This window comes from Rhamphochromis sp. 'chilingali' (assembly GCF_963969265.1).
Source record: "Rhamphochromis sp. 'chilingali' genome assembly, chromosome: 20".
Classification (NCBI taxonomy): domain Eukaryota; kingdom Metazoa; phylum Chordata; class Actinopteri; order Cichliformes; family Cichlidae; genus Rhamphochromis; species Rhamphochromis sp. 'chilingali'.
Genome location: NC_137947.1, coordinates 13,353,613 through 13,376,894, shown reverse-complemented (window position 1 = coordinate 13,376,894; position 23,282 = coordinate 13,353,613). Strand labels below are relative to the sequence as shown.

The following is a 23,282-nucleotide window of genomic DNA, read 5'->3' as shown; positions in this document are numbered from 1 at the left end:
GTCTTCTTTGTACTGTGTCACCGATATACTATTAATTTTCTATTTAAATTTGAGCAGTTTGCATTTTTTTTTTTTCAGCGTTAGATTCTTTTCTGCCTCACATTTCTCGCGAGAGTTGGGAATTACGTTTACGGAAGTTTACGTTCTGTTTTATCAAAACGTGCTGCTACTGGGTAGCAGCCGGTAGCAGCTCGCTTGCTATGCTCATACCTAGCAATTTAACAGACGCTCGCAATGTATTCCGCTTTAATTAACGCAGTGTTATCCAGCTCGCCTGACTACGACCTTCTTTTTGAGTCTCTTTCCTGGCCGAGTGAGTCGTGGCCAGACACGGAGCGGGTGGAGGCGCTGACAGCTTTCATTGAGGGACTCGGACCGCTTTTGATCGAGCCGGACTCGACCTCGTTTCCAGATGCAAAGAGACGCTGTGTTTTAGATAAAGTTGAGTCGGTCCTTTGGACCAAGTGTCTGCCTTTCCTCTCCAGAATTTCGGCTGAAGCAGGTGAAGGTGTGCGGTGCAGGGAGAGCACAGCAGCTGCGTGCAGACTACTGAGTGTGAGTGTACCTCTCTGTAACGAGGCTGTGTGCAGGCGAGTTTGTCAGTCCATCCTGCCCTCACTCCATCTGTCAGAGGAAGAGCTGACCTCTCCGGGAAGACTCAGTGTGGAGGTTGCGAGTGAAGTGGTAGCTGCTCTTCTGCCGTTTCTGGCAGCAGATGAACAGCTCACACATACCACCGTGTCTTCTAGTCTCTCTTCCATCAGGACACTCCCTGATGCACTGGTCTCCAAGCCAGTCAGGGTCATCTTAAGTCTGCTGAACTGCCTCAGCAGTGAGCGGTTAATAAGCATCCTCAAGCTCATCCTGGATGATCTATGCAGCTGGCACTCCACCGACCGCACTCCTGCGGTTACAGAGCGCACTCTGCTGTGTTTGACAGCCCTGTCAGACCACCTCCTTAAACCTCACCACCACCTCCCCTCTTCCTGCTGCTCTGACTCCGACCCTCGTCTGTCCCTTCAGTTCTGGAGGATGGTTCAGGATGGACTGATCCACAGAGACAGCGTGTCAAGAAAGAGAGCACTGTTCCTGCTGAAAAGGTGTGCAGCCCTGTCTGAAGAGGATGGATTAGACTGTCCTCTTTCTGCAACAGGGGAAGGTATAAAAAAAAAAACACGCACACACTGAAAGCAGACATTAGGCCAGTTTTAGGTTTACTGTTATTTTATGGCTTGTCAGACAACTTTTTTTCCTAAACTGTTGCAGATGAGAACTTGTTTAAATGGGCTTTCAGCAAGAGCAAGCTGCTCAGAGAGTTCTGGGAGGATTACGTACTGGTGATGGAGACTCTAGAGGAAAACCAAGTAGGATATCCTGCACCAGTGTTTGACTGCTTTTTCCAAGGAGGGATCTCGATACATCTGTTTTACTGTTCCTCCTCTCCCTCTGCAGATTCACGTGGTCCGGCCAGTTTTAAACAGGATAGACACACTGATCCAAACAACAGCGAATGATGATCAAGGCAAGGAAAAAACATTATTTCAGCCTTTTAAAAGTAGATTCGATGTAGCGAGTCTTCCAGCTTATTAGGCCTCTGTGAATGAAATGGGCTGAACTGATTATACCTTCTTTCAGAAGTACATAAGTCAAGTAGAAAATCCCTTGGTCAGTTTTTTCTCACTTAAATTCTTTGAAAAGTAAAGTAACTGTAAAGTAAGTGTGAAAGATCTCAGAGTGGTAGTTTGTTTCTAATGTTTCAGGTCAAGGACTCTTCCACCCCTCCTGGCTGCTGTGTGTGTACCAGCGCATGTTCCACAGTGAGAATAAATCCTTAATGCGAGAAGGAGTGTGTCATCTGCTCGAGCTCCGGGTTCTTCAGCAGCCGACTTTTGCTTTGGCCTTTTCTCAGGTAGACTTAATTTGTTCCTTGGCTCTTGATTGTTTTCATTCAGTACAAAGTTAAAAGCGTGCATTAAAGTTTCCTCTTCTGTTGCTTTGCTCTTAAGTTCATCGTTGGCCCCTTTATGGATGTTCTCTCGGAAACATCCCTCTTCCACAGGTGAGAATTTAACATTCATTAACAATTGGAAGTAATAGTAATGCAGGGATTATTATGTTAAGTACTGCTTTGCACTAGCCTTAATTAACCCAGCTTCTTTCCACATATAGGTCAGTTGGTCAGAGTGTGGGAGACTGTCCCGAACTGGGGGTTAAACTCGAAGTCTTTCTGGCTACCTTCTTCAGTAGCCTGCCAACAGAGCATAGAGGTAAAGGGTCACAGAAGCCACAGCGAACACTTATGAACAAAGTCCTCTCACAGCTCATGGTTAAATTGCTAAATCCACCTCTGACTACTGTGTTCACATTGTAGGTTATGTCTTGCTTCAGCTGATTCAGCAGCTGGGCTCTAAACACTGGTGTGCAGTTCCCCTCCTCTTCCTCTGTCAGGCCCTGTCCAAACTTCCCCCTTGTCCACTACTGGGGACCAGCGGGCTCACTGCTCTGAGGTAACTTACAGTGGTTACACTTAGACATACTCTGTCGAAGCTGGTGACACTTAATAAAGTGGTCATTGTGTGTCTTTTGTCTGTACAGGGACGTCCTGCGCTGCACCATGATCACTCATCAAGTCCTCTTAAGAGGAGCTGCCCAGTGCTTCCTGCTGAACAGTGCCCTCTCTCTCACAGTTGTGGTAAGACAGAAGTGCGACGCAAAATACTGGACTCTTTATTAAGCACATCTTCCAAGTACTGAGTTGATCAAGCTTTTGTTGTTCTACGACCAAAAAATCTGATATTTTGGTCTATATTGCCATGACAGCATCACATGGATGTGTTTACTTTAATTTACTCTTTTTATCGATCTCTTCTACTAGATTTTCTGTAAGACTATAGCTTAAGTTATTCAGTCCAATAGCTGAGCTTTTGTGTTTTGTTTTTTTTGTCAGAGTGAAGTTACCCTCGATGATGTTTTTAGCTTCCTGACGCATTTCCGTGCAGACGAGTCGCTGTGTAGAGGGACGCAGCTTTGGAAGCAGGTACGCTGTATCAACAATGGAACATGATTCAGATTGCAAACTGTGATTACCTAATCATTATCCTACATGTTGGGGCATCACTGCAGCTGTGTGCTTGGCTGTTGGAAAATGAAGGCAGTTTCAAGCCCAGGATTACAGATGAAGATTGCACTGGTGCTTTAACGAGTAAGGAAACCGTAAGAGCTTATGTTCAAGGCGAAATAGTCTCCTATCTTCGAGTCCCAGCTAGCACAGGTGAGTCTGAAGTGATACAGTCGCTGTATCTGCTGGTTTGGTGTGTGTATATTTTAAGGCTTTTTATCTTCTCCCAGGTCAGACCGAGAGGTTACCTGACTCCAGAGAGGCCGATAGGTTGGCCAGAGCTATTCTGCTGTGTGTGGACATGGAGAGGGGTCAATCTGGGGCAGAGATCAGCAACACCCTGGAGTCGCTTTTATCACCACTGCTGGAGACCCTGAGCAGAGTCAGCACCAATATCTACTTGCCTCTGCGTAAGAGTGACAAGAGCCTGCAGCTGGTGCTCAGACTGTTCCAGCTCAGAGAAATCCCAAGGAGTCAACAGGACGGAGCGGAGCAAGGTTTGCAAGGATAGCGCTGAATTATTGTCCGAGCTGTTCTATCTGATTTTTTTATTCACTGAACAAATCATTAAACCTGTCCTCCCAAATTATTATTTGGTGTTATATTGTATAACATACGTCCTTGTAAATGTCACTTTTACATCCGTATTTGATGGTGAGAGATCTGCATATTTTATCTTTTTCTTTCATCTATTGGTGACATTTATGATATCAGATATCAGAATCAGAATAAAGTATTCTGATTCTGATTCTGATTCTGATTAAAGTGGGCTGTATGTGGCGTGCGATGGGAAATGAGTTTGATATCACTGCCTTTGATTATTAAGCTGTTTTTCCCAGTACTTCTGCTACCTCTTTATTAGGAAACACTGGACATTTATATTGATTTATAGTTTGATTTTATCCCTTTATTTTTTGATTATTTTGTCCAGAACCGTCGCCGTCATGTTCATTACATTCCACCTCTCTCTCTGTTTCACAGGGGACAGTGTGATGGTATCTACTGAGATGGCGATTTTAAGGCTTCTTGATCCCATCCAGGAGTTCATCTTTAGGCGGCTGTGTGGGGAATTGCAGGAGGTATTTAGCAAGTCAAGCAGGCCAGTCTCAGTCCAATTACACAGATGCCCCTGGTAGCCAACTCTGACGTCTGCACGTATGTTGTCTGTTTTTTTTTAACAGGTGTTTGATATCGAGCGAGCAGAGCTCTATCTTTATGTCCTGAGGCAGCTGGTTGTCATGTGTCGCTCTATGCCACAATACCACAACAAGATTCCTCACAGTGGTTTCTCTAAACTGATTAAGTACGGGCTCACAGTCCTGCGAGAACCAAACCAGCAGGTACCAACTTAAACTTTAATGTCTCTCTCATTAGGCAGGATTTCAGTCACTATTTTGATTGTTTCACTGATTGTTGTTGCCAGGTCCCCTCTTTAGCATACCAGGTAACTAGAGCAGTTACTATGGCGTCGCTGGCCACGGTGTGTGGTGTTATGGAGCATGAAGTGATTCACAAGCAACCAGAGACAGTTTCTGCTCTGAAATCACTGAATGAATACTTCTACAGCCCAAAGCTGCCTTCCTCACACAGTCAGACATCTCTAGGAAATGTCAATCAACGTCTACTGAAACCAGAGACAATAGACTGGTTAGTGGAAGCCGTTTTTTTTTATTTTTTTTTTAACTAAAGTAACTAACTAAAGACTTTAATTCAGATGAATATAAGTTCTCGGCTGCCGTAATGAGCGATGGGCCTGTTTCTTCTTTTGGTAGTGATCTGGAAGTTCAAGATCTGCTACAGGACTGGGGACGCTTCTCTGCCAACTTTATGCGAGACCAGTGGATTTGTCTGAATTTCCTGATTAAGGCTTTTGGAATTCCTGAGTCTGTAGAAGCAGCTGAGACTCTCAAGGCTGCTTTGAGTTGCAGTGTGGAGGCCCTGGCTCTCCTGCCCAGTGACTTGGTGCTCCCTGTATTCACCTTTATGGAGACAGTCCTGCCGCAAGTGAGGCTAATTTCATATCAGTCATTTTCTTCCAGTTTTTATGTGAATAATTTGTTGTAAACTAACTGCCAATGAAGCGATTTCCTCATGGTGCGTCTGTTGTGGTGACATTTGATTCCAGTTAGTGCGTGATGAAGAGGCCCTGTGTGTGGAGGCTGTGAGTCTGAGCTGGGAGCTGGTACAAGGCCTGAGCACTAATGCCAATGACTTCTGGCCGGCACTTAAAGGCTTCATCTCCACGGCTTTCCACCATAAACTGCTTCAGCTGACAAAAGCTCAGTCTCCGACCCTGGCGGCCACTTTGAAACAGGTGATTCACCTCACAGCAGGAAAGAAGCGAGACAGAAATTTGGACTTTGAAAATGTAATTTCAATAATGAAATATTAATATTTGTTGGGTCTGTGTTTGTTTTTAGATCGCCCGTGATCTGATGGAGTTGTCTCAGTCAAAGAGTGGAGTTTTTGGCGTACTGCTTCAACACTGCTGTCAGATGTGGCTGCCTGCAGGTGGAGGCAGCGGTGACCAGGCCGACACGGTGTTTTCTAGTATTTTCAACCACATCAGCATAATTACAGAAGCTTGTGTTTACGGTCCAGTGTTCAGGAGAGATCAACGGTAAGGCTTAGCCGCATTTTTCACATTTATTTAGTAGCTTCTTAGAGCTGTTTTAACTATTTAATCGTGCTCTTTCCAAGACTCGTCCAGGATGTCCAAATATATGTGGAGCAACTTGGTGAAAAGTGTGCAGCTAATGTCGCAGTAACGAGGTAAACAATTCAGTGAAAGCTCACTTCTTATTGATATGATTTATAATAGTGCCACTAGAGGTCTCTCTTGCTGTGTGGATGTTTCCACAGCTGAACAACTGTTTTTATTTTCCAGTGATAACAGAGATGATCAGTTGCCTCGCACATGTGTTCTGGCTTTCCTGTGCCACCTGGATTCTTCTAATCTCCAGCATCAAAGACTAATGGAGGAAGTGGCAATGGAGCTGTTGAAAAAGGTGCGTTTGGCCTTGTCAGGTTCACAGCAGTGTGTTTTGGGGTTTTTTGTGGTGAGACTCCAGGTCTACATGACTGCCAGCAATCAAACTTCCAAAGTGGATCGTTGTATGATGATAGTTTTTTTTTTTTTTACTCTTTATCCATCAGTTGTGACTGATTGGAGATCACAAATATATGCAAATTAATATATACAGGCATTAAATTGAAGTTAAACTCTTTCACAGCTTTCAAAGAAAATCAGAATGCGGAATTAGCCTTAGAGCTTATTCCACGGCGAGGATTTGTTATCCGTCCATCCTGTCACAGTTCACAAGAATTATTAACCCACAGTTTTGGTCATAATTTGGTCACACAATGATCATCTCATAGATGTTCACCCAAATTCTGCTCAAGATCAAGGTGACACTTGTCGTTTTATGGGCAATAACCTGGGAATTGCAATGGATTGTGGACTAGATGAGCTCCTGATTCTTTTAAATAAATGGCGAAGTAGCAGTTACAGCCACTTTGCATCCTTTCCCATGATTTTTGTTTCATTTCTACAGGATAATGATATATCAAGGTCAAAAGTGCGTTACTATAGCAACTCCCTGCAACATCGTGTTAAAAACCGAGTATGGCAAACACTGCTGCTGTTGCTGCCCAAACTCCGAGAGGTAAGATAGTCATACACTCACCTTAAATCTTCCAGGATCGACTGATCCTCTCTGTGAGTGACTGCGCTTTCATTTGCAGGAGTTTGTTGCCACTTTGTGGGGTCGTGTGTTTGAAGCGGGATTTTGCAGTAACCAGGCTTCTGTCAAGTACCTGATCGAATGGATGATGATTCTGATCCTTGTCCGATATCCACAACACACTGACAGCTTTTGGTCCTGCTTCAGCCTGGTGAGCTCCAGCTCTTTCAAACTCTGTAGAACTGGAGGGAATGGTTTTTCATTCTAAATTAAATTATAAACCACTTCTGGTGCTTGTTTCTGTGCAGGATCACGAAAAGACTAAGACGAGCGTCTGCACTTTCTTATCTGTTCTCGTACATTTCAGTGTCATCTTTCCTAATCTTAAAGAAAAGGTAGTATCGCTAATTATTTTTTCCCACCCAGACAGTATTTGTTTTTATTAATAAACTCTTGAGTATTCACATTGTGTTTTTTCTTTTATATCTTAAGGCGGCGCAGTTGCGAAAAGCACTAGACGTCATCCTGCAGTCGTGTTTTAACCATAACTTCAGCGTGCGCCTGTATGCCTTACTGGCTCTGAAAAGGGTGTGGAGCCTGGCGGAAAACCACGTGGAAGAGGCAGATGGTTTAGGGGGTCTTTCCTCTGTGATCAAGGCCTGTCTGAACCAGGCTGAAGCCATGCAGAGCACTGGGTGAGAGCAGAGCGGTTCAAATGTTGGCAGGTTTTGTTCTTTGCATCAGGCTAATATGCTTTAGTACATATTTGCTGTCTCACATGTAGAAATGCCAACAAAAACTGGACGAGGATTCAGGAGCACTTCTTCTTTGGTGCCTTTCATCCAATCAGGGATTACAGTATTGAGGTACGCTATTTTGCAATTAAATCCTGCTAAAATATAGTAACACAGTCTAACATGCTTGTTTTCTTTCTTATTTTGCTTTCCTAGACAATATTCTGTACGTTTCCCAGTCTTTCTGAGTTGGCTGATGATGAGTGGATACCACCCTGGAAATTTGAGAAACTCTCATATTTCTCAGAAGGTCCATCTTTGCCTTTGAGAAATCCTGCTCTTGATCTGAACCAGCTTCAACCTGGAGACTGGATCCAGCAAGACAGAAGTACAGTAGTAGCAGCAGTAGTAGTAGTAGTAACACTCTTAAGCACCAGTCAGTGATAAGGTTTCTCTTATTGACCGTCATGGCTTTATGTCTTCCAGGTGAGCAGGATAAGGAGGAACGCTGGGCTGAGGTGCAAAAGAAGATCACGCCCTGGAGACTGGGCATCCAGGAGCAGGAGCCTGAACTTCAGCTGGTTCCACCACAGAGGGCTGCTAGACTGGGAAAACTGCACGGTGCCTTGCTGGTTGTGGCCTCGCTTATCGACAAGCCCACCAATCTGGGAGGTCAGGAGCACCACACATCAATGTATTATTGGACATTTTTGGTTACTAGTACGGGTTACGTTTAGGGAGCGAGTAAGCAGAGTTGTTTTCTGCAGCTGCAATTTACAGATGGCCCCTGAACACCTCACATGTAGACAGTAGGTAGACAGCTGTAGAGATATATACACACAACATGTGCGTGTTGCTGCTAGTAAACACAAAGTGAGCTGTTAAATAATAAATCATTTAACCAACTTTTATTACTTTTATTGTTTATTTTGAGAGCACCACAATTTTACTGCAGTTTCCACAGATTGAGAACTTGAGGTCACGAGTAGCATGACCACAATTGACTCATATTGCCCTTATGTCCTAAATGCAGCCAATCAGGAGTTTCGAAACCACAAGTGAAAACTCCTTTTAGCTAGATTATGAGAGCTGCTTTTCCAGAATGACTTGAAATGACTCTGCACTTCCCTGGATCTCGGCTCTCAGTTTTACCTTGTGTGGAAGCCCCTCCCCCTGCACAAACCCCTTACACAATGTCAGTGTATTTCTGTTTCGTAACAATGATATAGAAGAACAGAGAAACACATCCATCTTATCTGGTTTTACACGGTTTTGCACCTGCCTTCATCAAGCACATAATATATGTTCTCTGGAAGTGTACTCGAGTGCTGTTGTCTCAGGTGATAAGGCACGAACACAATGAGAATTTGTTTATAGAGGAAAAAGATTTTTTTAAGCCAATATTGATACTGTGTAATGCAAGAAAGACTGTTAGCCTGGTCCTTCTGTAAATGTTTTACTTTGAATCCCAGACTCAATTTGCATCTCTTTGTACACACAGTGGTGTTCTAGGAAACTCAAAACTGGAACAGTCTTTTTATTAACCTCCTGTGCTTTGGATGTCATGGAGCATTTTTATTTTAAAAAACCCCACCCAAATCAAACACACTGTCTTTGTCGCTGCAGGTCTCTGCCGGACTTGTGAAATATTCGGTGCCAGCGCTCTGGTTCTGGATAGCCTCCGCCACGTGAATGACAAAAACTTCCAGTCCCTGAGCGTCTCAGCTGAGCTGTGGCTTCCTTTGTTAGAGGTGATGTGCAGAAAATAAACTTATTTTGATGATCAGAAGTGCACATGGTTAGATTAAGGTTAAAATAGATTGTCAGGATCTCACACACACACACAGAATATCCAGACAGCAGTAGAAATAATGCTGTTTATTCAGTTAATCTGTAGATGTGCATTATTGAGAGTTACAGTAGCTCTGTATTTAAAGGCCCACGTGTCTAAAAGGTTCATTCTTTTTGTACTGTTTGGGAATTTTAATGATGGATGTACCATATGTAGCCCCTCACTAATGGAAGGAGAGCAGCGTCCCTCTCAGTAAGTGACTTGAACCCACCTGACATTCAGAAGGTTGTGGTAGAGCATATCGTACGAAGGCAAGATGTTGTCCCACACATCCAGTCCCAGGTGAGACTCCGTTCCTTCTCCGGTAAGGTTCCCAGACCTAACAATGAAACTGATTATGACACATGGCGCACACAAATTGAACTGCTCCAAAATGATCCCAGCATGTCCCCCCTGCAAATATCCAGAAAGATCCATGAGAGCCTGCTCCCACCAGCAGCTGATATAGTTAAGAGTTTGCGGCCTGAGTCACCACCTGTGACTTATTTGCAGCTTCTAGATTCAGCCTTTGGCACTGTAGAAGATGGCGAGGAACTTTTCGCTCAATTCCTGAACACCCTTCAAGATCCAGGTGAGAAGTCATCCACTTACCTTCACCGGCTACAGCTAGCATTAAACAGAGCCACGAAGAGGGGGGGAGTCGCATGTGAAGAAGTGGACAAACATCTACTTAAACAGTTCTGCAGGGGATGTTGGGACAACGACCTACTCAGCGCCCTGCAACTTGAGCAAAAGAAGAGCAGCCCACCCCAATTCTCAGACCTGTTGTTAATGATTCGCTCTGAGGAAGATCGACAGCAAGCAAAAACTAACCGTATGAGAAAACACATTGGCACCACAAAGCAGAGAACTCAGTTACAGTTCCAGGGTGCACATGTTTGTGAACCAGAGGAGAAACATGGGAGTAGCATTGCTGCTATTGAGGATCTGCGAAAGCAGGTGGCGAGTCTGCAAAGTCAACTAACTACATTCATGTCACAGAAAAAAACAAAGTTTGCAAACAGCAAGGACCCTGCAGGGAAGCCGCAGAGTAAGATGTCAAAGCCACATGGTGTAGATGGACGTATGCAAAGACAGACTTCAAAGAGGCAAAGGGGCAGACCCAAGCCCTGGTATTGTTTCAACTGCGGTGAAGATGGACATATCGCTCCATGCTGTGTTGACCCCGCTAACCCCAACCTAGTAGCAGAAAAAAAGAAGCAGTTGGAGGAGAAACAACGCCAGTGGGAAGCGCGAGATTGTACAGATTCACCTTTAAACATCTAACAGTTCCTGTTGTGGGACAAACAGGAGCTGAGGAGAGTCAACAACGTCCCTCAGACGTAAACAATGGTGACAAAATCACAGCTGAGGTTAACAAAGTAAGTACCCCAGCAAAGACTGTCAAAGCACAAACATGTTCTGGCTTAAACCATTCAGAGCAGAACCAATCTTTCCAACTCCCTAAACAGTTGATTGGTACCAGAAGTACAGCTCAAGTGACTGTGAGAGGTGAAGAAGTCAACTGTCTTCTTGACTCAGGCTCCCAAGTTACCACTGTTCCTGAGTCATTTTACCAGCAGCACCTTTCAGAGCAAAGGATCAAGCCACTACATGACCTCTTAGAAGTGGAAGGTGCTAATGGCCAGCTAGTGCCTTACTTTGGCTATATAGAAATGACCATAACTTTTCCAAAGGACTTTATAGGTGTTCCAGTAGATGTAAACACACTTGCTTTAATCGTCCCTGACACTTCACAATCCCTCATGCTCACAGGCACAAACACCCTAGATGTACTGTTCGACATCTACTCAGAGACTGACTTAGCCAATCGTCAACCCCTCCCACATGGCTACAAAGTAGTCTTCAAAATCATTGAGTTGAGACGGAAGCAGACAAGTGACACCCATCAGGGGGTAGTGAAGCTACTTGGCAAGATGCCTCAAGTCATTCCAGCTGGTTCAACTGTAGTGGTGGAGGGAGTCGCCCTTGGCGAGGGCCTTCAGGATGAAAAATCAGTTGTAATTGAGTACCCATCATCGTCCCCCTTGCCCGGTGGCCTGCTACTTAAAGCCGGTCTGGTGGACTTTCCCCAGCGGCGGCCCCACAAGTTGCCAGTTGTTATAAGCAACGAGTCTGACCACGACATTGTCATCCCTGCCAAGTGTACTATTGCAGAGGTTAGTGCTTATCAGACCATCCTATTAAAGGAACACAACAAGACCAAACAGTCAGAACTATCCCAGAGAACTCCAGAGACTCCGTCTTTCCAAGAGCCCACCATAACCTTCAATTTTGGTGACTCCCCAGTTCCATTGGAATGGAAACAGCGCATCACTCAGCAGCTCAGCGGCATGCCTGAGGTGTTTGCACAGCACGACCTGGATTTTGGCCGGACGGACCAGGTGCGACATCATATAAAACTTTCGGATGGCACGCCTTTCAAACTACGTGCCCGGCCAATCCACCCACGGGACATTGAGGCTGTCCGGAAGCACATTCAGGAACTCCTTGATGCAGGAGTTATTAGAGAGTCAGAGTCCCCATTTGCGTCACCCATAGTGGTAGTCCGGAAAAAGAATGGCCAAGTCCGGTTGTGCATTGATTATAGGCGTCTAAACCTTCAGACTATAAAAGATGCGTACAGCCTTCCGAAGCTAGAGGACACGTTCTCAGCCCTCAATGGTTCACAGTGGTTCTCTGTTCTTGATCTAAAATCAGGGTACTACCAGATCGAGGTCGAAGAAGCAGACAAACCGAAGACGGCCTTTGTGTGCCCTCTCGGCTTCTGGGAGTTCAACAGAATGCCTCAGGGTGTAACGAACGCCCCCAGCACGTTCCAGCGGTTAATGGAGCGGTGCATGGGGGATATGCATTTGAAGGATGCATTGGTCTTTCTTGATGACGTGATAGTATTCTCCCGAACCCTTGAGGAACACGAAGAAAGACTCATGAAAGTGCTCACTCGTCTAAAAGAGTTTGGGTTAAAGCTGTCACCAGAGAAATGTGTCTTCTTCCAGACTTCAGTCCGTTATCTGGGACATGTGGTCTCCAGAAATGGAGTTCGGACTGACCCTGAGAAGATTTCGGCCCTTAAAACATGGCCTGTCCCACAGACCCTGCGAGAGTTAAAGTCGTTCCTTGGTTTTGCTGGGTATTATAGAAGGTTCGTTAAGGGGTATTCCAGCATTGTGAAACCTCTCCACAACTTAACTTCAGGGTACCCACCTAGCCACAAGAAATCAAAAGTAAACGCAAGACAAAGTGCACATCAGTACCATGACCCAAAAGACCCTTTCGGAGGTCGCTGGACGCCAGCTTGCCAGGAAGCCTTCGAGTCAGTCATCCAAAGTCTCACCACTGCCCCTGTACTTGCCTTCGCTGACCCCCAGAAACCCTATATACTGCACACCGACGCCAGTACCACCGGGCTTGGTGCTGTATTGTATCAGGAGCAAGAGGGACAACTTAGAGTCATAGGCTATGCAAGTAGAGGGCTGTCACGGAGCGAAAATCGCTATCCAGCGCACAAGTTGGAGTTTCTGGCGCTCAAGTGGTCAGTTACAGAAAAGTTCAGCGACTATCTCTACGGCAACCACTTCACTGTTGTAACGGATAGTAATCCGCTGACTTACATTCTGACTTCAGCAAAACTTGACGCAACTAGCTATAGGTGGCTAGCAGCACTGTCCACATTCTCTTTCAAACTCCTCTATCGTCCAGGGAAGCAGAATGGAGATGCGGATGGATTATCACGCAGACCACACGGAGGGCTAGCGGACGACCTGAAATCACAAAAAGAGATTGAACGCATACAACAGTTCACTCAAGATCACCTTTGTAATCCAGACAACATCAATGCTGTAAATCAGTCTGTGGTGAAAGCAATCTGTGAGAGGCAGTTCACCTACAGCGTCAGTCCTGACAATGAAAGAGAGGCAGATGCAGATTGTGTTGCCTTGGTGGAGGTGCTTGCTGTGTCTCCTAGTGCTGTACCTGATAGCTATGGGCAAGAGGAACAGTTTGGAGGTCTGCCAACCATTCCCCATCTAACTGAGGCAGAGCTGGCAGACGAGCAAAGAGCCGATCAGTGTATAAAGCATGTTATTTCTCAGATCGAATATGGGGACACACCACCTCCAACCGTGCGCACACAGTTCCCTGAGCTTCCACTGCTCCTCCGAGAGCTTAACCGTCTTGAGCTCCGCAACAATGTCTTGTACCGGCGACGCCAAGAGGGGTCCCAGAAAACCTACCAGCTTGTACTTCCAGCTGAGCTTCGCAACACAGTTCTCACCAGCCTGCATGACCATATGGGTCACATAGGAGTCGACCGTACACTGGACCTTGTAAGGTCAAGATTTTATTGGCCAAGGATGGCTTTGGACGTGGAAAGGAAAGTGAAGACGTGTGGCAGGTGCGTGCGGAAGAAGGCACGGCCTGAAAGAGCGGCCCCCTTGGTCAACATTAATACAACACGACCTCTTGAACTCTTGTGCATGGACTTCTTGTCCCTGGAAGCTGACAGGAGTGGAACCAAAGATATATTGGTGATCACGGACCACTTCACTAAATTTGCAGTTGCTATCCCAACACCTAATCAAAAGGCCCGCACAGTGGCAAGGTGTCTGTGGGAGAACTTTATGGTACACTATGGCATCCCAGAAAAATTGCATAGTGACCAGGGTCCAGATTTCGAGTCCCGCACAATCAAGGAGCTCTGTCAGGTGGCTGGTATCCACAAGGTGAGGACAACCAAATACCATCCTAGGGGCAATCCTGTGGAACGATTTAATCGTACCTTGCTTGATATGCTGGGAACTCTCCGTGGTCAAGATAAGTCCTGTTGGCGTGACCATGTAAGACCCCTGGTCCACGCTTATAACTGCACCAGGAATGAAGTGACTGGTTTCACCCCGTACGAACTGATGTTCGGACGCCAACCTCGGTTGCCAGTTGACCTTGCATTCAACCTGCCAGTGCAAGAGGAACAACACTCATCTCACTCTGAATATGTGCAAAAACTCAAGTCACGTCTCAAAGAAAGCTACAAGTTAGCTATGGACAAGGCTGCAAAGATGGCTCATAAGAACAAAATGAGGTTTGACAGACATGTAACTGCATCAGACTTGGAAGCTGGAGATCGGGTATTGGTCAGGAATGTCCGTATCCGGGGCAAACATAAGATTTCAGACAAGTGGGAACACACTGTGCATGTAGTGGTGAGAAGGGCAGGCAACCTCCCAGTATATACAGTTAAGCCTGAAAACAAAGATGGTCCCCTAAGAACACTACACCGGGATCTGTTGCTACCATGTGGCTACCTATCTGTGGAGGAAAGCAGTGAGCATGTACAGAAGCCAGTGTCACGCAGGCCAAGAACCCGTGCAAATCCAGCGCTAGAGGAAGAGAACTCCTCAGACGAAGAAGATGATTTGCTCATTCCTGTTTGGTTGAGTTCCCCTGTCCACACAGTGAGTGAGAGTCCTGTAAATGTTCCTGATATTGACAACCCACCTGTTTTTGACAGCCAATCTGATTTTGGCAACATACCTGATATGCCTAACAGTACTACAGATGATACTGAGTACTTATCTACCAATGGAGTCACACCGACCGAACAAGTGGATGAAATAACCTTAACTGAAACTGACTCACCTGTTGATGACCCAGACGTCCAAGAAAGGCAACTTCCATTTCAGGAGGCTGGCACCAGAGGTGCGAATTCTGAGGAGAGAGTGGAGGAGATAGTCCCAGTGGATACAAGGGAAAACATGGATACAAATGATTCTGTAAGGAGATCTGAGAGAAACCGTCGTCCGCCACGACGGCTTGACTATACGGAGCTAGGCAATCCTCTGATCACTGCAGCAAAATCATTCTTGCAAGGACTGTCTTCAGCTTGGGCCGATGTCATCAGTGATGGTGAAGAGCCTGCTTCGCCCTCTTCCTTGACCCGTCAAATAATCATCATTTAACTGTCTACCATGCACAGGGACGTGCATGAGTTCAGGAGGGGAGGGTGTAGCCCAGATGAAAAAAATCATACTTATTCTCTTTATATTAACTGTCCACATCAACAAGCGTCGTATTTCCTATGACCATTGAATGCACCTCTCAGTTCACCCCACACCTAGCTCAGCAACCAATCAGAGCCTACCCAGGCCGCATTGACCCTGTCAGCCAGGAAGTGAGGTGGAGGTGCATGGTGTCCCGGGTTTTTCTTATCTCAGCAAGAGGAGTGGAGGCATCTGCTACTCAAACCGAGAAATCCACGGACAAAAGAGAGGAAAACTCAGGATTGAGAGGAAGGAAAGCCAGCCTACTTACCTGCTGGAAGTCCGGAGTCGAGTGGCTGGATGAAGGAGAGAGGCAACGTCGGCTAACCACTCACCTTTCATCCGGAGAGCTGCTGCAATTCCAACGCCAGTGTGTGTTGGGCTTTTGTGAAACAGAGCAACGGTCAGGTTTTTTGGAGAGGACGGAAAAGTCCAAGGACCAGGACGATATTCTGGTTGTGATAGATGGCGAGCCAACCACTTTGAGGACGATCTACCCCAAAGAAGATACACACCACACACTCATACATTCCAGTTACATTCACAAGGACCTTTGAAGTTGGCTATCGCCAGCTTAACTCTAAATTCTTAAAGGGCCCCAACGAGTACTTTTATTTTGAGTGTGCACACTATTTATTTTATTTTATACTTTATCTGTACAAATTGGACAAATACCTGTTATACTTTGTAACAATACAAGAGTGGCTACTCAAAAGTTAACATTGTGTCCAGGTCATTATTGCTGCTCAATACTTTGGCTCCATACGAATTTGGTGTCTTCTGATTCTGGCCAGGGTCTTATTACGAGCCCAAGTAATTATTGCGCTGTAATTCACCTTTATACCTTAAAGTTGGTTACACATAACACTCTGAATATAGAGGCCTTTTTAATACATGTATTTAATTTAAACAGTGGCTCACAAAACTCTGACAACACTACTAAATAAAAGTAAAAATGTTTTTTATATTGAGTACAATAAATAGTGAGCAGTAACTTCTGGGCTCAGTGTAATAAAATGTGACTGACTGCGATGAAGCAGTGAGTCAGGTGATAAAGTGGTAAATGTTTTTGAAATATCCTGAAGAAACTCAACTCCAGGTTGCTTTTGATGGCAACCCTGCACAAAGTGTGACTAAAACACAGGGAACACTCTAAGGTACATATACATGCAGACCATTTGTCATCATTAAGCTCTTTTTTTGCCTTGTGATGGGTTTTGGTGGGTTTTTTAGTGCTTGCCATATATGTTAGAATTAGAATATATGATTGTATTATGCAGCAAAACTGGAGACTGTCACAGATAATTTGATACATCATTCCCTGGAGGAAACAATATTTGGACTTTTGCTGAAAATTAAAAATGCTCGATCATTCTCAGCACGACTGCCTGTGATCTTTACTGTAGAACCTGTGAATACGTGCAAAAAAGTGATGTAAGTGACTAATAGATCTTCCGGGCCAGCTGTGTAAATTGCACAAAGCTCCTCTCAGAGAGGATGCAGTATTGATCCTGCTGCTGGGATGATGTTCAAGTCATAAAATCTCACATTCTAAACTGAGCTCAAGTCTTTTTAAGATTTGTATGCAAGTTTGCCCTCCAGACCAATTAACCTCTGGTATTAATGTAAAAGTGCTTTCAATTTAATTCCAGGCGACTGGTGCATTTCCTCAGGAAAAATTAAATTGGTCTGAAACATCTTTTAATCCACAGCAAGGAGCAGAAAAATCTGCTGTTGATATCACAGCATGAAAGTCTGTAGCAGAAGGGTACTGAATTTACCGTCCTTATAAATATACGAGGACAGTTTATCACAGCTTGATTGTTGGAATTGTTGTTTTAAAAGAATATTTGTGTAAACAATCTCTAAAATCTTACACTGTTTCTGTCCTTTAGGTGAAGCCGATGGAGCTCACTGAATTCTTGCAGGTGAAGAAGAGTGAAGGTTACTGCGTTGTGGGAGTGGAGCAAACAGCCAACAGTCACAGCCTCCAGGAGTACCAGTTCCCTGAAAAGACCCTGTTGCTTTTAGGGTACGGCAGCTTTTAATTTTGTCACAGTCCAAAAAGGCTCCGTGTTGTGTTTTTCCATCATTCAGGCCCCTAAACCCAACCAGCTGTGCCTAAACATACGCAGGCCTCAGTGTTCCCATGCCATTGTGACTGTCACATAGATAACGGTTAGCGCTGACGAGGCCATTTCATTTTATCTCGCCAGTTTAGTGTGCGTCCCTGTGGGGTTTGCACATCTCCTCTCAATTGTGTACCTGTCTGGGCATGCTGAGATATAATTGGCTGTCCCCAAGAAGCAGAGGAAAAGCCATGAATTATACAGAACAGCACAAGCAGTGCAATGATTGAGAAATGTCTTAATTTTGGCCCAATTATTCCTATTAATTATTCCTAGTCGGTGCGTGTATTTGTTTTTACAGTTTGTAGCAAACTGAGGCATTAGAAGCTTGCGTGACAGGATTTTTTTTAGCAGCCAGCCTCATTCTGTGCAGCTGCCCTGGCAGAGAGGGAGAGAGTAATAGTGCTGGCTTCTGTGTGGGTGTCTGGTTTTGTTCACCATTCAGGCAACTGAGGTGTGAGCAGCGCTGTTAGCTTAAGCACCCATGCGAGTGCTTTCACAGCTGCGCTCTCCTCAGCGCAGCATGGCCAAGCTGTAATTTCTCATCAGGTTGCTATTATGTCACCCACTTTCACAGCGAAGATAAATGTAGCTCATCAAATCACGCTTTCTTACTGTGCAGCACCCTCAGTAGAGACTGGGTCAAAGTCATTAAGTCTTTGCGTTTGCTTTGCTTGGCATGTATTGCTGGAGCTCATTTGATTACAGTTTGAATTGGACTTGCACTCATTAGCTGTCTGTATTAAGAGCTTTTTCACTCATAATTGCAAAGACTTGAGAAATTGAAGGCTGATCCTGGTAAGAGCTCGTAAATGAAATGATATGGGTAGCGTCACAAAGCCACAGGAAAGTTTTAAAAAAAAAAAGCATCAGCTGCAGTAGACACTACCTTACATTTAATCATCAGTTGTTGTTATTAATCTCTGGTTCTTTGTCCCGTCGCTCTATCCTCACCCCCAAATGATCATGACAGACAGCTGTCCCCCCCCCTGAGGCCATGTCCACACTAATACGTTTTAGTTTTGGCCTTCCGTCCACACTGAGACGGCGTTTTCAGTCAAGGAAAACACAGCGTTTTGAAAACACTCTCCAAAGAGGATAGATTTGAAAACGCCGTTTTCATGTGGCAGTGTGGACAGCGGAGCCTTTTCGAAAACAGTCATGTGACCAATTAAACTAAGATAGCGGAGGGGATTATACAGCAGTTGTTTTGTTTGCTCTCAATTTTGACAGCCCTGTTAAAGATTAATATCAGTCTGTTCATGCATCAGATAGCTTTTCTTCAAATTGTTTAATTCTCAATCGCTTTTGCAACTTTGTACTTTTGTGTTTCTCGCAGCAACAACTCCACCTCATTGTCAGTCCATTTTAAAAAAACTCGGTGCTTTTCCTCAACATTTTGCCGCGACATTTTAAAGAGCCGGAAAGTAAATAAACGGCAGACTAAACGAGGCAGGCCAAATCTTCTTGCGTTTCACGCATGCGCAGTACTGGAACGTAAGCGTTTTCGGCCATTTCAATGGCTCGTTTTGGTTTTCAATGGTTTTCACAACTCTGTGAAAACGACTGAAAACAATAGTCTGGACGCGGAGCGTTTTTAGACGAAAACGCCATTTTCAAATCTATACGGGCTAGTGTGGACGTAGCCTGAACCTCTGGTTCTGCCAGAGGTGTCTTCCTTTAAAAAGGGAGTTTTTCCTTCCCGCTTCTCTATGAGTGCTAGCTCATAGGGCATCGGCTGATTGTCGGGTTTTTCTTCTTGTTATTTTAGGGTCTTTAACTTACAATATAAAGCACCTTGAGGTGACTGTTGTTGTAATTTGGCGCTATATAAATATAATTGAACTGAATAGTATACCCACTAGTTGCATGCTGCACAGGATGATTTCACAGAAGTTTTTGTGGAAAGGATGCGCAGCAAGTTCGCTAACTGAGGTGTAATTTAGTTATAAGATAGTAGCATATCCCAAATGCTCCACTTGCTGAAAATATAGTGAGTGGCCTTTCTCAAGAGGATTTGAGTAAAGATTTATGTGCTCTCCTTTTATGTGAATTGAATTAGAGACGATTCATCTGAATGAAATTAATTTTAGTGTTAGATATTTATGTATGCTTTGTTACATTCTTCACTCTTTTCCCCTCTTTATTTTTCTTCCTTTTAGCAATGAACGTGAAGGTATTCCTGCCAACTTACTCCAAATGTTGGACGTGTGCGTGGAGATCCCTCAACAAGGCATCATCCGCTCACTCAACGTGCACGTGAGCGCTGCCCTGTTAATCTGGGAATACACGCGACAACATCTCAGCTCTGGCTCGGCAGAGGTCGACTCAAAACGCAGCTGATGAAGACACCTGATGCTGACCTCTCTTGCCGATCTCCTGAGAAAAGTATTTCCTGGGGAGACTTTAAATGAAGGCGTAAAGCTTCTTCACATCATGACCTCAAGGGCTTTCTGTCGAGACAGCGTGGTCAGGAGCCATCGGCGCTGCTCTCAGGCCTTAATGAGAGTCATGAATAAAGATCAGCCCTGGCTATTATGTCTAAATGTTCCACTCTGCTTGCTGTCATATTAATGAAGACTATGTCTGTGTTAGAAGAGCCAAAGCATCAATGGAAATTTTCCCCTTTGGAGGCTGACTATGGAGCTTTGGGACTGAATTATAATGACAGTATTCAATGAGATGTACTTAATCTTTAAATACTGCTTGTATTTTTCTAAATGTATAAATAAACATGACTCTTGTTTTTTATGTTGACCTGTATTTAATGATTTGTGATTTTCTATAACACATTCAGCACTGAAAGAGTTAAATAAGGTACAGCAGGTGCTCATACGTCCCCCTCCCTCCCCTTAAAACCTGCAGACCTTCCGGGCAGAGCAGGAGCAGATGGAGTAGCTTACATGCGATAACAGTTGTGTATTTTCCTGTGGAGACGGGCTTGTACTCGACTCATCATGTGAGGATAGTAGTTATTTGACTGGGATATGGACGATCCGGGTGGCTCCTGGTTGGAGCCCAGGTTGTTCCTGCAGGTAGCAACTACTGTGAGTGCAAACTGGACTGAAGGCTCGGAGCTGGGGGTGTCCAAGCAGACCCAGCTGGTCCTGGAGATCCTCATGGTGCTGATGTGTTTGGGCGCCGTGACAGGTACAGACTCATCTGCTGATACTTAATTGCCAATTAAGGTATTTTAATTACTAAAAATTTTGTGATCTTCTCATATCCATAAAGTGGAAAAAAAGCACTTTCAGTACCAGAACAATTCATTGATTGACACAGTAGAGCTTTAAAGATTTGTTAAAGGTTAATTTACCTGCATTTCAGTATTTTAGGTGTTTATAGGATCTTCTGTTAACATAGTGCTTGTAGTATCCACTAATTAGAATTAATTAATTTCTGCCTCTCTGTCTGAGTCACAAATAAAACAAATACTTTAAAAAAAAAAAAAATCCACCCACTAGTCTGACCCGTGTGTCACGGCGTGTTTGTGCTTGTGTTGTTGTATTTCTGTGTAGGCAACATTCTTGTTATTGTTATTGTGGCTGCAACCAAAACTTTCCACTCGGTGACGTCGGTGCTCATCATGAACCTGGCCATCAGCGACCTCCTGGTGGGTATCGGGGTCATGCCGTTTGTTGCCCTGTCCGTCATGAACCGTGGATGGGTGGATTGCACGGTACGTCACCCGTGTCCAGTCTAGCGTGATTAAATTTTGTGCCAAAAAGTGATTGTCTGCCAAAAAGTGATTTCCGGTATTTGCCAAAAACTGATTGCTTGTAATTTAAACTGCTATAAATAACTCGTTGGCGGTTCATATGTGAAACATATGTCAAATGTATCCCTCATGAATGATATCACGTCATCTTGAGCAACAAACAACATTCCTGTAACAAGGTAGAAGCCGCAATCAGTTTTTGGCAGTGAGTTTTATGTATCCTTTATGTATGCAGTTTAAAAAAAATATTGTCGACTTGAAAAATGTCTCTTTTAAGAGCAATCTGGCCAAGAGGACAGTTGGAATTGCAACAAATGCGAAAATAGTTCTGTAAATATATTTTACGTGGACAAAAGGGAGCTGATTGATTATAATGTAAGTGCAATAACACCGTCACAAAGATACTTGAGAAACAGGCAATTTTGTAATTTTATATATAACCCCTTTGTAATACCTGTTCACCAAAGTCTGTTTAGCAACATACGTAACGATGTTACACATTAAAAAACACACGCAAACATTGGAAATCAGTTTTTGGCACAACACCGGAAACGGCGTTTTTGCTTTGCTCCACTGTGTGCACGTGTGATGAGGTTGTGTCTCTGTCTGACAGGACCTCTGTTCGTATGTGGGTTACACCTCCTCTGTGTACTGCACAGCTTCTGTACTCACCCTGGCTGCCATTGCCCTCGACCGCTACCACTCCATCATAGACTGCTTGCGCTACAGCTCCCGCTGGACCCTGTGGAGAATTTGTGCTGTGGTCCTGTGGATCTGGTTGCAGGCGCTGGCCACCAGTTGCCCCCCACTGCTGGGCTGGAGCTCAGTCAGCTATGTGGACCCCATGTACAGCTGTGCAGTGAACTGGGCCAGCAGTCCTAGTTACACCGCTTTCATGGCTTTCCTCTCGTACGTCTTACCTGCAGTGGTCATCCTCTTCTGCTACGTGAACATTGTCAAGGTGGCCCGCAGCCACGCCAGGAGGATCCACACTCTCGAGGACTCCGTGCAGCGCTGCAGGACTCTCCCAGACTATGCTCCTGGGGATTCTTCCAATCAGCACAGCGGGTGCCACCACACCCCATCGACACTGATCTACCACATAAGTGGACAGTTTGTGTCTCAAGTTGGTACAGGGGAAGAAGATTATATCAACGATGCTCTTCCTGAAGCTACCACAGAGCAGAGAAGGTCGGCGTCCAGGCGCTTTTTCTCCTTCCTGGCTCAAAGTGCCTCCCAAGTTCCTCTCCAGAACTCCCAGCAGCATCACAGCCACCATGGTGTGGTCCGGCTCTTCATGGTCATCGCAGCCTTCTTCCTCTGCTGGACCCCTTACATAAGCGTGGCCCTTGTTCAGGCCACAGAAACTGCAATTTCAGGCCAGTCCACCCTAGTCCCAAACTCTGCTGTTACTTTCTCCTACTGGCTGGTGCTGTTGAACTCTGATATCAATCCTCTACTGTACGCACTGCTTAGCAAGCGTTTCCAAAACGCTCTTCAGGGACTCAGGCAAAAAATAAGCATTCGTCTGGGGAGCGTAGTGGGAAGGGGAAATGAGCTCAGACCAGAGGGAGACGATGGAAGGAGCAGCGAGCCCAGCACGCTGACCACAACCCATCCCGGGCTGGCCTCCAGCTCTGAGAGCAACAGATCATTGTGTTCTCACTCCATTTTCACAGTCAGCACCGACTTCAAACATCAGTCTGAGAAACATCTGTGCAGTGTGTGTCATCCTCAAAAGAGGTCTACGTGGCAAGATGCATCAAGTGACAGGAGAGGAGACTGCCTGCAAGTCCCCTCCCGGCCACAAGAGGGCAGCAGACTACCCTTTTCTGCTGTGACCGAGGAGCGGCAGGCCACTTTTTTCTATGGCCAGATAACAGTGAGAGTTGAGCATGATATTACTTAGTCAGGATACCCGTGGCGTCAGACATGAGACCACAGTTAACAACTATTTTATTATTTTAATTTTATCCGGCAATGAATTGATTGTTTGGTCAAGAAAATGTA

At 45.0% G+C, this 23,282-nt stretch overlaps 2 protein-coding genes across 3 annotated transcripts; both read left to right on the top strand.

Moving 5' to 3' along the window:
• The first annotated feature begins 131 nt into the window (after window positions 1–131).
• tarbp1 (TAR (HIV-1) RNA binding protein 1) lies at window positions 132–20,304 on the top strand. Of its 2 annotated transcripts, none has more exons than XM_080869505.1 (29): window positions 132–1,159; window positions 1,267–1,364; window positions 1,453–1,522; window positions 1,761–1,909; window positions 2,007–2,059; window positions 2,170–2,267; window positions 2,372–2,507; window positions 2,596–2,692; window positions 2,948–3,037; window positions 3,124–3,271; window positions 3,349–3,528; window positions 4,100–4,197; window positions 4,300–4,458; window positions 4,542–4,765; window positions 4,891–5,122; window positions 5,244–5,432; window positions 5,539–5,738; window positions 5,819–5,890; window positions 6,006–6,126; window positions 6,673–6,783; window positions 6,863–7,012; window positions 7,110–7,196; window positions 7,294–7,496; window positions 7,586–7,667; window positions 7,752–7,923; window positions 8,022–8,207; window positions 9,162–9,286; window positions 17,321–17,457; window positions 19,717–20,304. In XM_080869505.1, exons 1-29 carry the CDS (start codon window positions 235–237, stop codon window positions 19,895–19,897), a joined length of 4,773 nt encoding a protein of 1,590 aa, XP_080725631.1. In that variant the 5' UTR covers window positions 132–234; the 3' UTR covers window positions 19,898–20,304. The 2 variants fall into 2 exon arrangements, with proteins under 2 accessions (XP_080725631.1, XP_080725630.1); XM_080869504.1 differs by having other exon boundaries at window positions 3,349–3,615.
• Window positions 20,305–20,434: 130 nt separating this feature from the next.
• On the top strand, window positions 20,435–23,181 carry LOC308388666 (5-hydroxytryptamine receptor 1D; the record flags this gene model as incomplete). The annotated part of the gene is made up of 3 exons (XM_080869507.1): window positions 20,435–20,704; window positions 21,073–21,233; window positions 21,886–23,181. Exons 1-3 carry the CDS (start codon window positions 20,542–20,544, stop codon window positions 23,179–23,181), a joined length of 1,620 nt encoding a protein of 539 aa, XP_080725633.1. The 5' UTR covers window positions 20,435–20,541.
• Window positions 23,182–23,282: the final 101 nt, after the last annotated feature.

Coding starts and splice junctions, on each gene's coding strand:
- tarbp1 (XM_080869504.1), top strand. CDS start 235: ATGTATTCCGCTTTAATTAACGCAGTGTTATCCAGCTCGCCTGACTAC. Junction 7,497..7,585: donor GAAGCCATGCAGAGCACTGG/GTGAGAGCAGAG, acceptor TCTCACATGTAG/AAATGCCAACAAAAACTGGA. Junction 8,208..9,161: donor CAAGCCCACCAATCTGGGAG/GTCAGGAGCACC, acceptor TTGTCGCTGCAG/GTCTCTGCCGGACTTGTGAA.